This window comes from Rhinoraja longicauda, chromosome 1, assembly GCF_053455715.1.
Source record: "Rhinoraja longicauda isolate Sanriku21f chromosome 1, sRhiLon1.1, whole genome shotgun sequence".
NCBI lineage: Eukaryota > Metazoa > Chordata > Chondrichthyes > Rajiformes > Arhynchobatidae > Rhinoraja > Rhinoraja longicauda.
The window spans coordinates 99,222,250-99,241,080 of NC_135953.1; the positions used below are offsets into that span (position 1 = coordinate 99,222,250).

An 18,831-nucleotide genomic window follows, 5' to 3' on the forward strand; every position below is an offset into this window, starting at 1 on the left:
GTTTGGGACTCTAAAAATGTCCTATCCATGTACCTGTCTAAATGTTTCTTAAACATTACAATAGTATCTGCCTCAACTACCTCCGGTAGCTCATTCCGTACACCCACCACCCTTTGTGTGAAAAAGTTACCCCTCAGTTTCCAAATAAATCTTTTCCCTTCTCACCTGAATCCTGATTCTCGATTCCCCTACTCTGGGCAAGAGACTGGGCATCTACCCAATCTGTTCACTGTTGAATTAGTGATGGGCGCAGAGAGATGAACGAACTGATGTTAAATATAAATCCAAATCCAAATAAACGGCGTCATTGGGGAGCATTGTTCTGACCTTTGGGTAGAAAATGTCTCTCGTTTTGTGGGACTAAATGCATACGTGTTTGTAAGTTGTTATTTCTTCACTCATAAGCACAGTGAACCTGTCTGCATCAGGTTTGCCATCGGAACAATGTCCTGACTTGAAAGAACAAACAACTTGAAGGATAGGAAGGCAGACTTGCTGTCTGTCTCTGTGTACAGCCTTGAAGAAGCTGTCATACGTCATTTCTACTCAAAGCACACTGGAACCTTTCCAGTTAAAAGGTTATCTGCATGCTAAATGAAGGTCAAAACCTGGCATTTTGTTGAAAGGACCAGTGCTGGAAGATGTTTTCTCATCCCTGGTGACTGCTCAGAGGATGTTTGAGAATCCGTAAATATGTCTGCCTCACAATGTACTCCTCGTAACAAAGTTGGGAGAAGAGCAAATATTTCTCTTAGAAGACACAGAGTTCTAGAGTAACTCAACGGGTCAGGTGGCACCCAGGAGAACATGGATAGGTGACATTTTGGGTCAGGAACCTTCTTGGTCCAGTCTGAGGAAGGGTCCGGACCCAAAACGTCCCACTCTGAAGGAGGGTCCTGACCCGAAACATCATCTTACCATGTTCATCTGAGGGCATTGCTATAAGATGAGAGGGGGAATGTTTATGATGGGGGAGATGTGCAGGGCAAGGTTTGTACACAACCTTTAAGAGGCTTTTAGATAGGCACATGGAAGTGCAGGGAATAGAGGATCATGTACAGGAAGGTAAGATCGGCTCAGCTAGGCATCATCTTCGACCCAGACATTGTGGGCCAAAGGGCCTGTTCCTGTGCTGTACTGTTCTATGTTCTATCACAATAGATAAGAGAAATGCTTTACCTGAGGTTGTGAATGATGAACTTTAATATTTTACTCCTTATTCCAACACTTTGTGTCTTGTTTTGTAAACCTGTGAATCCTTGCTTCTAAAGTTTCGTCTTTATCTGTTTTACTTTTTTCACAACTGGTATTAGTATTGAATTATTATTGACATGCACACGGTGATATAGTGAAGAGCTTTTTTTTGCATGCGATCAAATCAAATCAGATAATACGATACATTATTATAATCAGGCCATACTAGAGTATCGTGAAGAGAAAAGTATCAGAGTGCAGAATATAGTGTTTCAGCATTATAGCACAACAGTTCCAGAGAAAAAGTCAAATGTCCACAATGAGGTAGGATGATAAATCCAGATAGTACCCAAGTTTATGGAAGGACCATTCACAAGTCTAATAACAGTGCAGTGAAGGTGTTCCAGTGGTACATGCTTTCAAGCTTTTGAATCTTCTGCTCCACGGGAGTGGGGAACAGAGGGAATGAACGGGGTGGAAAAGGTTTCCTTGATTACGTTGGTTGCTTTCCTCAGGCAGCATGAAGTGTGGATGGAGTCAGCAGTGGGAAGTCTGATGTGTGCGATAGTCTGGGCTACATCCACAACTCTCTGCAACTTCTCACTGTCTTGGGCAGAGCTGGTCCCAAACCAAGCTGTGATGCAACCCAATAGTATGTTTCTATATACTGTAACTGCTAATGCACTACCCTTTCCAAATTGACCATGGAAAAAAAAAAACATTCCTTTTAATACCATTTGATTAATTGCCAGGCAGCTCCCATGATTATCTGCCATATTACCTCAAGCACTGAACTACTTTGAAGGTTTCATTGCCTGGGTTCTTATGTAAACTCCTTGGATCTTTGCCAGAACAAAAAGGTGCCCCTGGATTTTATTGGCCACAGTTTCTCGGAATAAAGCTGTTTCACAGCTAATTATCTATGGGCAAAAGTGAAAGCTTGAGGACTGGAATACTGATACTTTTAATATGCTTTAATGCACAGCATACATCTTAACAAATCCTTGGAGTTTTAAATAAATGTGAGAAATTTGTGCACTATGAAATAAAATCAGGATCGGCATGATGACACAGCAGTAGAGTTGCTGCTTCTCAGCGCCAGAGACCTGGGTTCAATCCTGACTAGGGGAGCTGTCTGTACAGAGTTTGCATGTTCACCCTATGACCGACCGTGTGGGCTTTTTCCAGTTTTCTTCCAGATTCCAAAGACATGCAGGTTTGCAGGTTAATTGGCTTTTTCAATTGTCCCTAATGTGTAGAATAGAACTAGATTATGACTGGTCGGAGTGGATTTGGGGGGCCAAAGGGCTTGTTTCCACGCTGTATATCCAAAATAAACTATAAACTAAACTCTAAACTAAACTAACTGCACAGCCACTATTATTATTTAACATGACCAATGGAAGCCCTATTTCCATGTTTATAACGAACCAACACATTACCCTTCAGAGTCCACACCAAATGATCCTTCAAGATACGCAGGTGAAATTATATAATAGTGGGTTTGTGGTGTTTACTTTGGGAAAGTTAGCAGCATATATCCAGGTCTGGCCAGTTGGGGTGCAAGCAGGTGATGGGAGGGAGGGAAGGGGTATTTGGGCATATGTGGCAAGGATGGTGGCTCAAAAGTGCAAGGGTTAGGTTGGACAGACCATGGGGGAAATCAGGCAATTAGCTGATGGTCGGAAAGAGAAGGGAAGAAAAGTGCGGCACAGTGGCTCAGCAGTGGAGTTGCTGCCTTACAGTGCCAGAGACTTGGGTTAGATCCTAACTATTGGTGCTGTCTGTATGGAGTTTGTACATTCTCCCTGTGACTGTGTGGGTTTTCTCCGGCTGCTCTGGTTTCCTCCCACATTCCAAAGACAATCATGGAACAGTGCTAAACTACTGTCTACCTCCTTGGTGACCCTCGGACTACCCTTGATTGGACTTTGCTGTCTTTACCTTGCACTAAACATTATTCCCTTATCATGTATCAATGGCTCGATTGTTTCTGCAGACTGGATAGCATGCACCAAAGGTTTTTCACTGTATCTCGGTGTACGTGACCATAGAACTGCAGAGGTTAGTAGGTTAATTACCTTTGGTAAAATTATTAAACTGTCCAAACTGTGTAGTGTAGTGCTAGTGTACGGGGTGATTGCTGGTCGGCACGGACTCGGTGGGTCGAAGGGCCTCTTTCCGCGTTGTATCTCTGCACTCTAAAGTCCAAAGTCTAAAGGATCAGGCAAAAGACCATTGTTGGGCGTACGCACATAGCAAGTTAGGAAGATGGTGGTATTAGGCAGCGTCATTAGAAATTTACAAAAAAAGGCATTTAAAGGGATAAAATGTAAATCATCTGATCGGCCGACACACATGGGCAGTTAATACATCTGGAAAAAATGGATGACAAAGAAAAGGCTTGGGAATGTTTGATATGACTGAAAAGTTTGATATGACTCAAGCGTGTATAAAATCATGAGCGGAATAGATCGGCTAAATGCAGAGTCTCTTGCCCAGAGAAGGGGAATCGAGAACCAGAGGACATAGGTTCAAGGTGAAGGGGAAGAAATTGAATAAGAATCTGAGGGGTAACGTTTTCACACAAAGGGCAGTGGGTGTATGGAACAAGCTGCCCGAGGAGGTAGTTGGGGCTGGGACTATTGGGACCCTTCTTCAGATTTTCATCCAAAGGTGGTAATAAAAGAAATAATCCAGAGCATCACAAAAGTTCTAAAGTAGATACATGGAACTGTAGATGCTGGTTTACAAAAAAAGACACAAAGTGCTGGAGTAACTCAACAGGTCCGGCAGCATCTCTGGAGGACATGGATAGGTGACATTTTGGTTTGGGACCCATCTAAATCTCTTTTACTGTTGTAGTTCTGTGACTGGCCAGATGTGACAGTATTGAGCAAGTATTGGACAATATGATCAATCATTTGCGCTGAATTATAGACTGCTGTAATTTATTCTTTTTGGCGCAAATTCACAAATCCATCTTTCTCATTGGCAAGAGGAAAATGTTACTGTAGCTCTATGAGACTCTAACTAAAAGTTGTAGTCATGATCTACAATAATAGTCAAGCAGCTGGTTGAGTTGCTGCCTCACAGAACCAAAGACCTGACCTTGTCTGCATGTTCTCCCTGAGACCGCATGAGTTTCCTCCCAGTGTCATAGTCATAGAGTCATACCATGTGCAAACAGGCCCTTCGGCCCAACTTGCCCATGTTGACCAAGATACCCCACCTCTGCTAGTCATACCGGCCTGCGGTTGGACCACATACCCCAAACCTTCCTTATCCATGTACCTGCCCAAAAGCCTTTTAAATGTTATTATACAACCTGCCTCATCTACCTCCTCTGACAGGTTGTTCAATATAACCACCATTCTTTGAGTGAAAAAGATGCCCCTCAGGTTCCTATTAATTGTTTCCCCTCTCACCTTAAACTGATTCTTAATTCATCTATTTTGGGTAAAGGACTCTGTGCATACACCCTAACTGTTCCCCTCATGATCATACACACCTCTATAAGATCTTTCCACATCCTCCTGTGCTTCAAGGAATAAAGTTCTAGCCTGCCGCAGAGATAGATAGGTTCTTGATTAGTACAGTTGTCAGAGGTTATGGGGAGAAGGCAGGAGCATGGGGTTAGGAGGGAGAGATAGATCAGTCTTGGTTGAATGGCGGAGTAGACTTGTTGGGCCGAATGGCCTTATTCTACTCCTATTCCTTATGACCTTATTCTACTCCTATTCCTTATGACCTTATTACCTGCCCAACCTCTCCCGATATCTCACGGACTCAAGTCCGGGCAACATCTTCGTAAATCTTCTCTGCGCTTGTTCCAGCTTAACAACACATATCCTGTAGCAGGGTGGCCAAAACTGAATGCAATATTCCAATTGCAGCCTCACCAATGTCTTGTACAATTGGAACTTCTATACTCAATACTCTGAATGATGAAGGCCAATGTACCAAAAGCCTTCTTGACCACCCTACCTACATGTGACACCGCTTTCAAGGAACTATGTAGTGTCACTCTCTGATCCTTCTGCTCTACAACGTTCCCCAGGGTCCTGCTATTTATTGTGAAGATCCTGCCCTGGTTTGACTTCCTAAACTGCAAAACATTACACTTATCTGCATTAAACTCCATTAACCATTCCTGAGCCAACTTGCCCAACTGATCAAGATCTAGCTGTAATTTTTGATAACCATCTTTACTATCTATGATACCACCTCCTTTAGTGTCATCTGCAAACTTACTAATCATACCTTCTACATTCTCATCAAAATCATTGATATAAACCCCAAACAGCAATGGGCCTAACCACTGAGGCACAACAATGGGCCTAATCCCTGAGGCACACCAGTGGTCAAAAAACCTCCAGTCTGAAAAATATCCTTCCATCATCACACTCTGCTTCCTTCCATGATGGCAATTCTCTGTCTAGGCAGCTAGCTCTCTCAACCTCCAATGCTTGAGAGAAACCAATCCATGTTTGTCCAACATCTCTTTATAGCTAATACCATGGAGAGGTTGAGGTTACTGGCATAAAAGAAATGGGAAGAGCATTAATTGTAACATGAGGAAAAACATTTGTGCAATGAAGCATGTGGTTGGAGTCTATAATGTACTACCTGCAGACACCATGGAGAAATACTGCAGGAAAGCAGGCCCTTTCAGCCCACTGGGTGTGTACTATCAACCATCCATTTCCCCAATCCTACATTAATCCAGTTTTTTATTCTTCCACATTGTCAATCCCCCCCGCCCAGATCCTACCACTCACCTACACCAAAGGTTGCAATTAACAGCAGCCATTGAGCCTACCAACCTTTGGCATGTGGGGCAAACCAGTGCACTTTTGATTTTAGAGATACCGCAGGAGACAGGCCCTTCAGCCCACCGAGTCTGCACTGACCAGTGATCACCCCGTACACCAGCATTATCCTATACACTACAGATAACTTGCAACTTACAGAAGCCAATTCACCTACAAACCTGTACGTCTGTGGGGTGTGGGAGGAAACCGGAGCATCCGGAAGAAATCCACGCTGTTACAGGAAGAACGTACAAACACCATACATAGGATTGAACTAGGGTTGCTGATGCTGTGAAGCAGTGACTCTATTAAATGCTTCTCTGTGCCGCCCTTGATATGAGTTTAAACACTGGTGTGGATCTGTACTATTACATGGTCTATTTCTGCCTAAGTCCTATATAAAATTTGTAGTGCATCCAGGATCCACACGGATGTTTCTTCATTCAGTCACTGTGTGGCTTTGCAGAGAAAGCATGGTCTCTGGTGCCTCTGTGCAAATGAACAAGGCGTTCTCACACAGGTGCATATCATAAAGCTCCGTTAACTCCAATTAATCTCATGAAAGTCATCTGTTTAAATATTGCATGACAGGATAATGTGAAATTATTGGAAGAATTATTTGAAATTAATAAATTAATGAATTGATTGATTCCATTCATCCATCCATGACCGCAAGTAATTGCAGAGAATTGTGGACACAGTCCAGATCAAACCAACCTCCGTTCCATTGACTCCATCTGCACTTCATGATACCTTGGCAAGGCCACCAGCATAGTCAAGGACCAGTTTCACCCTGGTCACTCCCTCTTCTCCCTTCTCCCATCAGGCAAGAGGCACAGAAGTGTGAAAACGCACACCTCCAGATTTAGGGACAGTTTCTTCCTAGCTGTCATCATGTGACTGAACCATCCTATCACCAAGTAGAGAGTGGGCCTGAGCTACCATCTACCTCATTGGAGACCCTTGAACTACCTTTATTTCAAGGTTACTAGACTTTATCTTACCCTAAATGTTATTCCCTTTATCATGTATCGGTACACTGTGGACGGCTCGATTGTAATCATCTAAAGTCTTTCCGCTGACTGGATAGAACGCAACAAAAAGCTTTCATTGTACCCCGGTACACTTGACAATAAACTAAAGTGAACTAAACTCAACTCTACACCATTGTGGACATTGGACTTTATCCATGAAACTGATGCACAACAATGCTGAAAAATAATGCTCTGTTTCTTCCCCTTTGCTCTATCTATGTATATGAGTTTTTCATGGTTGTATTTATGTATATTATTACATAGAAACATAGAAACATAGAAAATAGGTGCAGGAGTAGGCCATTCGGCCCTTTGAACCTGCACCGCCATTCAATATGATCATGGCTGATCATCCAGCTCAGTAACCTGTACCTGCCATCTCGCCATACACCCTGATCCCTTTAGCAAAAAGGGCCACATCTAACTCCCTCTTAAATATAACCAATGAACTGGCCTCAACTACCTTCTGTGGCAGAGAATTCCACAGACTCACCACTCTCTGTGTGAAGAAATGTTTTCTCATCTCGGTCCTAAAAGACTTCCCCCTTATCCTTAAGCTGTGACCCCTGGTTCTGGACTCCCCCAACATCGGGAACAATCTTCCCGCATCTAGCCTCTCCAACCCCTTAAGAATTTTATATGTTTCTATAAGATCCCCCCTCAGTCTTCTAAATTCCAGCGAGTACAAGCCCAGTCTATCCAGTCTTTCCTCATATGCAAGTCCCGCCATCCCAGGGATTAAACTGGTGAACCTTCTCTGTACTCCCTCTAAGACAAGAACGTCTTTCCTCAGGTTAGGAGACCAAAACTGCACACAATACTCCAGGTGCGGTCTCACCAAGGCCCTGTACAACTGCAGCAGAACCTCCCTGCTCCTAAACTCAAATCCTCTTGCTATGAATGCCAACATACCATTCGCTTTCTTCACTGCCTGCTGCACCTGCATGCTTGCTTTCAATGACTGGTGCACCATGACACCCAGGTCACGTTGCATCTCCCCTTCTCCCAATCAGTCACCATTCAGGTAATACTCTGCTTTCCTGTTCTTGCCGCCAAAGTGGATAACCTCACATTTATCCACATTATATTGCATCTGCCATGCATTTGCCCACTCGCCTAATCTATCCAAGTCACTCTGCAGCCTCCTAGCATCCTCCTCGCAGCTAACACTGCCACCCAGCTTCGTGTCATCCGCAAACTTAGAGATGTTGCATTCAATTCCCTCGTCCAAATCATTAATATACACTGTAAATAACTGGGGTCCCAGCACTGAGCCTTGCGGTACCCCACTAGTCACTGCCTGCCATTCCGAAAAGGACCCGTTTATTCCTACTCTTTGCTTCCTGTCCGCCAACCAATTTTCTATCCACCTCAAAACTGAACGCTCAATACCGTGTGCTTTGTTTGTACACCAATCTCCTATGTGGGACCTTGTCGAAGGCCTTCTGAAAGTCCAGATATAACACATCGACTGGTTCTCCCTTATCCACTCTACTAGTTACATCCTCGAAAAATTCTATAAGATTCGTCAGACATGATTTGCCTTTGGTAAATCCATGCTGACTTTGTCCGATGATTTCACCACTTTCCAAATGTGATGCTATCACATCTTTAATAACTGACTCTAGCATTTTCCCCACTACCGATGTTAGGCTAACTGGTCTATAATTCCCCGTTTTCTCTTTCCCTCCCTTTTTAAAAAGTGGGGTTACATTAGCTACCCTCCAGTCCTCAGGAACTACTCCAGAATCTAAAGAGTTTTGAAAAATTATCACTAATGCATCCACTATTTCTGAGGCTACTTCCTTAAGCACTCTGGGATGCAGCCTATCTGGCCCTGGGGATTTATCTGCCTTTAATCCATTTAATTTACCTAACACCACTTCCCGACTAACCTGGATTTCCCTCAGTTCCTCCATCTCATTAGACCACCGGTCCCCTGCTATTTCCGGCAGACGGTTTATGTCTTCCTTAGTGAAGACAGAACCAAAGTATTTGTTCAATTGGTCTGCCATCTCCTTGTTCCCTATGATCAATTCACCTGTTTCCGACTGCAAGGGACCTACATTTGCCTTAACTAATCTTTTTCTCTTGACATATCTATAAAAGCTTTTGCAGTCTGTTTTTATGTTCCTTGCCAGTTTTCCCCTCATAATCTATTTTCCCTTTCCTAATTAAGCCCTTTGTCCTCTTCTGCTGGACTCTGAATTTCTCCCAGTCCTCTGGTATGCTACTTTTTCTGGCTAATCTGTATGCTTCATCTTTTGTTTTAATACTATCCTTGATTTCCCTTGTTAGCCACGGATGCACTACCTTTCCTGGTTTGTTCTTTTGCCAAACTGGGATGAACACTTGTTACCTGATCTGATTGGAAAGCATGCAAAACTGTACTTCGGTAAAGGTGACAATAATAAACCGAAACCTCAAGTTCTGATCCTTTCTGTTTGTTGTACTTCCCTGACTGGCCAGAAGTGTCAGTGTTGAGCAACCGCAGAGGCTACAGAAGGTTGTGACCAATCATTTAAGCCATGACATTAAAATAGGCTATTTCTTTTCATAGGATTCAAAGATTTAGTTTGAAACTTAATTTGCTTCAGTTGAGTTAAAGGTCAAACCATTTCCACAATCAGTATTGCTGTCCAGAAGGTAGAAAATTAAAACCTAATTATCATGTTAGCCTGCATGGTCCAGTCAGTCGGATCAACAAAGAGGTGTGGGGCAAGGTTTCAAAATTCACAGGTATAAACTCCTGATCTTCGTAAAGCTCATGAATGTGGGCCAAAATTAGTTCAGGGGTCCATCATACAAACCAACCTCTCTTACATTGATTCCATCTACACTTCACGCTGCCTCGGCAAGGCCCCCAGCATAATCATGGACAAGTCTCACCCCGGTCACTCCCTCTTCTCCTCTCAATCATCGGGCAAAAGGTACAGAAGTGTGAAAACCCACACCTCCAGATTCACGTACGGTTTCTTCCCAGCTGTTATCAGGCAACTGAACCGTCCGACCAACAACTGGTTGGGCCGAGTAGCCTAATTCTACTCCTATAACTTGTGAACTTGTGAGCTAGAGAGCAGTCCTGAGCTACTATCTACCTCATTCAAGACCCACAGACTATCTTTCATCGGACTTTACTGGACTTTATCTAGCACTAAACATTATGCACATTATTTCCTTTATTCTGTACCGGTACACTGTGGATGGCTCAATTATAATCATGTATAATCTTTCCACTGACTGATTAACAAGCACCAAATGCTTTTCACTGTACCTCAGTACATGTGACAATAAACCAAACTAGAAAGTTTACATGGAGAAACAAAGAACTGCAGATGCTGGTTTAGACCATAGATGGACACAACGTGCTAGAGTAACTCAACGGGTCAGGCAGCATCTCTGGGGAAAAAAGATAGGTGACATTGCAGGTCGGGACTTGAAATGTCACCCATCTTCTTTCTCTAGAGATGCTGCATGACCCGTTGAGTTACTCCAGCACTTTGTGTCCATCTTAAGAGATTTACATGCGCATTTCGTCCCAAACGAGAGCTGATGATGCAGTCTGGTTGCAGTGGCTTCTTGATACTCTCGTGGGCGTTATATCTGCCTCGTGGCGATTAGTAAGAGAATGATTTATCACCTTACTGATCAAGCCATTATTCTAAGCTATCTAAATTGAAGGCACGTTGCCACGGCAATGCTGCCTCTGAACGAACAGTGCAGGATAGGTTGAGCATAAGTAGGCTCCCACACGTATTTTCTGCAGCTCTTGCAGATGAAGGTTCAGAATATGTTTAAATTCCGTGATAAGTGAAGGCTGCTTCTTGCACCTTCTGGCCCTACAGACACCCATTGCTGTGGAGCCTGGTGTGACACATGTGTCACATGCACCAGAATGTTACCTGGGGTTTGGGCTTGAGTAATAGGGAGACGTTGGATAAGCTGAGACTTTTTATAAGACTTTAGACTTTAGAGATACAGCGCCGACCACCCCTTACACTACCACTGTCCTACACACTAGGGACAATTTACAATTTTATCGAATCAATTAACCTACAAACCCACACGTCTTTTGAGTGTGGCAGGAAACAGGGGCACCAGGAGAAAACCCATGTGGTCATAGGGAGAACGTACAGACTCTGTACGGATAGTACCTTTAGTCAGGATCGAACCTGGGTCTCCGGTGTTGTAAGGCAGCAACTCTACCACTGCGCCACCGTTCCGCCCTCTTTAGAGTGTAGGAGGCTGAGGAATATCTTTACTGGTGTGTACAAGATCATGAGGGGCATTGATAAAGTGAATGCAGTCTATTCCCCAGAGTGGTAGATTCAAAAACTGGAAGGCACAGGCTTAGGTGAAAGTGGCGAGATTTACGAGGGATGTCAGGGTCAAAGTTTTCACTCAGAGGTGAGTCCATAAATCGAATGAGCTATCAGAGGAAGCTATAGAAGCAGATTAAATTATGACTTTTAAAACAGATATATTGGACTGATATGTGGATAGGAAAGGATTAGAGGGATAGGAAGGGTTTCGAGGGCTATGGTCAAAATGTAGGCATGTGGCACTAGCCTAACATGCCAAATTTGTCAGCGTGGACAAGGTGGGCTGAAGGGCCTGGTTCTGTGCTGTGAGACTCGATGACTATGACTCTGGAATTTGACACCCCTCTTCTCACCTAACCTGTTTACCCCCCATTTCCTCTCCCCATTCCCACGCACGTACCTTTTGCCTCTATCACATCGTTTCTTTCCCCTCTTTTAGTTTAGTTCAGAGATACAGCATGGACACAGGCCCTTTGCCCCACTGTGTCCACACCAACCATTGATCACAAGTGCACTAGTTCCACTTTACACACAAGGGACGATTTACAGAATCCAATTAACCTACAAACCCACGCCTCTATGGAATGTGGGAGGAAACCTGAGCACTCTGAGAATACCTATGCAGTCACGGGGAGAACGTACAAACTCCATACAGACAGCACCCGTAGTCAGGATTGATCCTGGGTCTCTGGCCCTGTAAAGCAGCAACTCTACCGCTGCACCACTGCGCAGTTCTTCTTCCATTCATCTCCCACTCCTCCCCATTCTCAGTCCCTCCTAGTTCCTTTTATCCACCCCAACCCCTCCTCCCCATTTTGAAATATAAACCATAAACTGCGATGGATTTAAGACTGATCCCTGAGGCACACCACTAGTCACAGGCATCCAGTCCAAAAAACAACCTTTCACCATCACATGCAGAAGGGTCTGGACCCAAAACGTCACCTGTGCATGTTCTCCTGAGATGCAGCCTGATCTGCTGAGTTACTTCAGCACTTTGTGTTGAGTCTGAAGGAAGGTCTCAATCCAAAATGTCACCTATCCATGTTCTCCTGTGATGCTGCCTGACCTCGCTGAGTTACTTCAGCACTTTGTGTCCTTTTGTGTAAAGCATCTGTAATTCCTTGATTCTACACTTCCACCATCATCCTCTGCATTCTTCTATCTACCCTTGGATATTGTATGTTTAAATAAAGTCACCTCTCACTCTTCTAATCTCCATAGAGTACAGACCCAAACTGTTTAAAGACACAAAATGCTGGAGGAACTCGACAGATCAGGCAGAATTTCTAGAGAAAAGGAATAGGTGATGTTTTGGGTCGAGACCCTTCTATTATTTGGTCTTACGAAGGGTATCGACCTGAAACATCGCCTATTCCTTTTATCCATTGATGCTGCCTGAACTGCCGAGTTACTCCAGCATTTTGTGTCTACCTTTGGTGTAAACCAGCATCTGCAGTTCCTAGGTTACAGGTGTTGAACAGGAAAGTGGAGCTGAGGCCAATTACAAGATCAGTGACAAAAGGGTGGACCAGGTGCCGGGGGCTAAATGGCCTATTCTTGGATCTATTTTTTATGTTGATCTTTGTCATTTATTCCTCCTTGCCCTCTTCAGTCTCCCCACAACATTTAATAGTCGTTCATCACACCATCCTTCCAGAGGGCCCATCCATTAGTTAGGGAAGTTAATCTGCAGTTCTTCAGTTTAGTTTTGCTTGCTTGGATGACCAAAACTCAAGCTGGTTTTAAACACCATCACGGTGCCGTTCTCCCACAGGGCAGATGTACGCTGTTGGATTCCTACCTGAGCGACGAAGGCCTTTGCAGTCTGTGGGCTCAGGAAGAGAATAGCGCGTCGTAGGGTGTCGCGATACCTATTCATCTCTTCCAAACGCATCGTGGCAAACATGGTGCTGATCATCCTGTTGATGTTGCTCTCCACCTTCTGCAGGGCAACGTCCATTCCCTGCTGGGAGGCTTTGTCCAGAAAATCCTGAATCCCACGGATATCTGGCAGGAGAAGAAGAATAATCATCCTGTTAAACACCGCGTTAAACCTTGAAATCCCCAGTAGGTGTTGTAAGCTGCTGTGCTTTCCCTTTTCAAAATGTGAACCCAAATTATATTTAGAACAGAGAAAAGTGCAAAAAGTATAGAAAAACCTGAAGAAGGTCGGCACAGTGTGGTAGTAGAGTTGCTGCCACATTGCAGCGGGAAGCGGCCATGAGTCTCCACATTTACCTCTGCGGCAGCATCCGAGGAGGGCGGGGGGACGCGGACATTTACGCCAGGATCATCGGCCAGTTGAAGAGATTCGGCCAAGTTCTCACCGAGCACGTCGGCCGCCCGGAGCTCAGCGAGAAAGGGGAGGGTGGAACGGAAGTTGATGATAAACACATCCACGATAGCGATTTGCAATGGCAGTGGGAGGCTGACGTCATGGTGGCAGAAGTCACGCAACCTTCTTTGGGTGTTGGTTATGAAATTGGGAGACCTCTGGCCATGAATAAGAGGATTCTGTGCCTGCTCTGGACGCCGCCAACATTTGCTCTTTGCGCAATGATTCGAGGAGCAGCGAGTGGAACAAGCGTCCACATGAAGGATTATTCAGAGGAGCAAGTGGAAGTAGTCATACAACAATATTTTGAGCAACAGCTATAGGCATGGATAAAGCACTGTGTACTCCCATTACTAAAATAAGAAGCCCTGCGTTAACTGTTGGTGCTTTGTACTCACATACACATAAAGGGCCTGTCCCACTTAGGCGATTTGTTTGGCGACCGCCGGCGACTGTCAAAGTCGTAGCAGATCGCCAAAATTTTCTTTTACCCGACGACAATGACCACAACAATGCCAAGTCAGGTCGAGATTACACCGTCTTCAGAAACATTGCAAAATTCCCACGCTGTCAATGCTTCTCCGGCGTCCTAATTTTCGCTGAAATGACTGACAAGTCAGTAAGGACTTGAGAGTTTTGAACTATAACATCTTGTATGGGTTACTTAAAAACCAAGCTTCACTGTAACAAGCCATAAACTGGATTTACTTCCAGTTTACTAATAGCTGTATTAAATTTTTTTTTTTTTTAAGTAGTTAAGTGGCTTTTTGTGAAAAGTACATGGGCATTCTTTCAAAATGTACGGGAGATGCATATCTGGTTTCTGGGTTGCATATCTGGGTTGGGAGCCCACTTTAAATGTAATGGCTGATGGCCATAAACATCGCAAAAATTCCCACGCTGACCGTCAAACTGTCGCCTCCAATCTACCTGTCAAATGTCCTGATGGTAAATAAATTGGTTAAACACAAGCATTTTATGGTAAATAAAGAGATGCCAGAAGTGGTAGATTAAGGTACAATTACTGCATTTAAAGGTCGTTTAGACAGGTACATGAATAGGAAAGGTTTAGAGGTGTATGGGCCAAATGCAGGCAATTTTTAAGGTTTATTATTGTCACGTGTATAGTGAAAAGCTTTGCTTTATATGCTATCTAAACAGATCAGATATACTATACATAAATACAGTTAAGTACAATAGATAGAATAGATAAGGGAAGATGCAAATGGCAGAATTTAGTTCTCAGCATTGGAGAGCATCAGTTTCAGAGACAAAGTCCAATGTTTTGGTTCAGTTTAGTTTAGTTTAAGTTTAGTTTATTATTGTCATGTGTTCTGAGGTACAGTGAAAAGCATTTTTTGTAGCATGCTATCCAGTCAGCGAAAAGACTATACATGATTACAATCAAGCTGTCCACAGTGTACCGATACAGGATAAGGGTATAACGTTTAGTGCAAGATAAAGTCCAATAAAGTCCAATTAAAGATAGTTCAATGGTCAATGAGGTAGATGGGAGGTCAGGACCACTCTCTAGATGGTGAGAGTTCATGTTCATAAGTTATTGGAGCAGAATTTAGCCCATCAAGTCTACACCATTCAATCATGGCTGATCTATCTTTCCCTCTCAACCCCATTGTCCTGCCTTCTCCCCATAACCCCTGAGACCCTTACTAATCAAGAATCTGTCAATCTCCACCTTAAAAATACCCAATGACTTGGTTTCCGCAGCCATCTGTGCCAATGAATTCCACAGATTCACCACCCTCTGACAAAAGAAATACCACCTCATCCCCTTTCTAAAGGTGCGTCCTTTTATTCTAAGGCTATGGCATCTGGTCCTAGACTCTCCCTAGAGTGGAAACATTCTATCCACAACCGCTCTGTCCAGGACTCAAAGATGGTTCAGTTGCCTGATAACAGCTGGGAAGAAACTGTCCCTGAATCCGGAGGTGTGTGTTTGCACACTTCAATACCTCTTGCCTGATGGGAGAGCGGAGAAGAGGGAGTGAGACTGGTTCTTGGAAAGAATGGGAATAACTCAGGTAGGCACTTTGGTTGGCATGGATGAGTTGGGTCAAAGCTGTATGACCCTGATCCTTTGTCTAATTCCCAACCATATATCAATCAATCCTCTAACTGAACCCTCAGAAGAAGGGTTTCGTCCTGAAACGTCAACTATTCCTTTTCTCCAGAGATGCTGCCTGACCCATTGAGTTACTTCAGCATTCTGTGTCTATCCTCTAATTAATCTCCCCCCGCCTTGGGAATTCCATTCCCTTAAGCCTTGCTCCACTGTTTCATCTACCACCAACCTTCCCCTCCTTTATCTCGAGAGCTCCTCGGGACATGATTCAATATTAAGTGCAACAAGCTATCACAATAATGGAAAATATGACATGAAAGGAAGAAAAGAACATTAAAATTCTTGGACAAGCTGCTTGACACTTCTAGTTGAATTAAATTTACAATCACGATGGTCTGCGGTACATTTGAAGAGCTATCTACAGCCACAGATATAGTTGTGTTGTGTTTTTTTTTTCTTTGCCCGTCAACCTGCTGTGTGCTACAGTGTAAACAGGATGGCTTAAAGTTAATCTGCTGACTGCCTGAAGCAACTTGACGTGTCGCAGTCGGAGGCAAATAGCAATATCAGCAGAGCTGGAGTAATTACTATTGACGGGACTACAGTCCGCAGTAGCACGGAGACATGAATGATGCTGAAGAGTGCATTGCAACATCAAAACCTGTTCCTCATGCAAATCTCTTACAATGTCAAAATCAAGGAAATTCAATTTAACACTCCGAAGTAAATAATGCCAGTAAAAATTAAATTTAACACTCTGAAGTAAATAATGCCAGTGAAAATTAAGCCTCAGCATAACATGAGGGTGGATTTCTCAAAAGGGCCATGCAGATGAAAGAAATCCTGTTTCTGTACACCGTGGACGGCTTGATTGTAATCATGTATCGTCCTTTTGCTGAAGATAGACACACAATGCTGGAGTAACTCAGCGGGTCAGGCAGCATCTCTGGAGGAAAGGAGGAGGTGACATTTTACGTGCCACTATTTGCTTGGCAAAACAGACCATTCTCTCGTTGGCAAGATTTACACCATGTCAGTATGGTGGCAGATTTTCACATAGATCCCTTAAGAGGCAGGTTCAAGGGGTAATTAGACGAGTTCCTGACACTCAGTGGAGAGAGGCAGGCGGATCATAAACCATAACCTCCCCTATACAGCCTTGAGAGCTGCTCTATACCTCAGTGCATCCCTCAGCATGTAGTCTTGGCTCCAGAAAGTAGCAGTGTACAACATTTCAAGAACCAAAGGAGCGCAGGAGGATGTGGGGTGATCCTATAGAGACGTACAAGAGAGGAATAGATCGGGTAAATGCACAGTCTTTTGTCCAGAGTAGGGGAATTGAGATCAAAAAGACATAGGTTTAGGGTAAGAGGAGAAAGATTTAATAAGAACCAATAATTTGGTGGCAAGGTTGTGCAGCGGAAAAGCTGCTGCCTTACAGCACCAAAGACACAGGTTCGGTCCTGACTACAGGTGCTGTCTGTACGGAGTTTGTACGTTCTCCCCAAGATTCACATGGTTTTTCGCCAGGAGCTCTCACACTCCAAAGACGTGCAGGTTTGTAGGTTAATTGGCTTGGAAAAATTGTAAATTGTCCCTTGTACGTATAGGATAGTGTTAGTATGCGGGAATCGCTAGTTGGCGCAGACTCGGTGGGCCGAAGAGCCTGTTTCCACACTGTATCTCTAACCTAAAAACTCACCACCTTTTGTGTGAGAAAAGTTGCCCCTCAGGGGCAAACCTGAGGGGCAACTTTTCTCACACAAAAGGTGGTGAGTATTTGGAACAAACTGCCAGAGGAGGTAGTTGAGGCAGGTGCTATCTCAACATTTAAGAGACATTTAAACAGGTACATGGATGGATATGGTCCAAACGCAGGCAGTTGGGACTGGTGTAGATGGGACATGTTGGTAATTGTGTGCAAGTTGGGCTGAAGGGCCTGTTTCCATGCTGTATGACTCTGTGATTGTGGCTCTGTGATTATTCAGTTCCTGGCACTGTAAGGCCAGCGAGTTGTGGGCAGATCCAAAGTACATCTTTGACCAAATTGATAATCTTGCAGTCAATGATTGTCTGAGAGTCCCTGAAAGTGAAGTCATAGATGGACAGTGTGGCCAAGGCGACTTTCGGCATATTGGCCTTCATCAGTCAGAGTATTGAGTACAGGAGTTGGGAGGACATATTACAGTTATTTAATTCATTGGGGAGGCCACATTGAGAATATTGTATTCAGTTTGGCCACCATGCTATAGGAAAAATGTTGTCAAGCTGGAAAGGGCGAAGATAAAGTTTACCATGATGTTGCCAAGATATGGGGGCCTGAGCTATAGAAAGAGGTTGAGCAAGCTAGGACTTTATTCCTTGGAGCACATGAGGATTTGGGGTGATATGAAAGATGTACGCAAAATCATGAGTGGAATAGATCGGGAAAACGCACAGTCTCTTCTCCAGGTTAGGGGTGTCGAGTTTTCTTAACACAGAGAGTGGATTACGTTATCAGGCGTGGTAGTGTGGGCAATTACGATACTGGCACTTAAGAGACTTTTAGATAGACACATGGAGATGCAGGGAATGGAGTGATATGGATCATGTGCAGGCAGAAATTAGTTTAATGGCATCATGTTTGGCATGGACGTTGTGGGCTTAAAGGCCTGTTCCTCTGAATTTCTGTTCCATATTCTATGTATATACGCTACTCCCATTTTCTTTCATTTGACACATAACTCTCTCAACCTTTCCCATTCTTGTTAGGACATGGAAGGCAAATATTTAAAAGACAAGTTTGTGGAATGTAGGAGCCCAAACATTGGAATAATCAGTTCGTTTGAATATATAAAAATACTAATGAGGGTTTGAACAAGAGCAGAGACCTAATTCTCAACTTCTCAAGATTACAGGAAGGATGTGAAGACGTTGGAAAGGGTGCAGAGGAGGTTTACCAGAATGCTGCTTGAGTTAGGGGGTATTAGCAACAAGTTGAGGTTGGAGAAATTTGGATTGTTTTCATTGGAATGTTAGAAATTGAGGGGAGACCTGATAGAAAACT

The 18,831-nt window shown here is 43.8% G+C and overlaps 1 protein-coding gene and 1 pseudogene across 2 annotated transcripts in view; one reads left to right on the top strand and one right to left on the bottom strand.

Annotated features, from left to right (window-relative positions):
* The window catches only part of grid2 (glutamate receptor, ionotropic, delta 2), a 771,247-nt gene that overhangs the window by 227,863 nt on the left and 524,553 nt on the right, over nucleotides 1–18,831 (bottom strand). For both annotated transcript variants that reach the window (XM_078403214.1, XM_078403218.1), the window contains exon 4: nucleotides 13,169–13,374. In XM_078403214.1, the coding sequence (XP_078259340.1) occupies nucleotides 13,169–13,374 (206 nt within the window). The remainder of the gene's footprint in view (nucleotides 1–13,168; nucleotides 13,375–18,831) is intronic.
* LOC144600122 (5-hydroxymethyl-dUMP N-hydrolase pseudogene) lies at nucleotides 13,588–14,025 on the top strand (annotated as a pseudogene).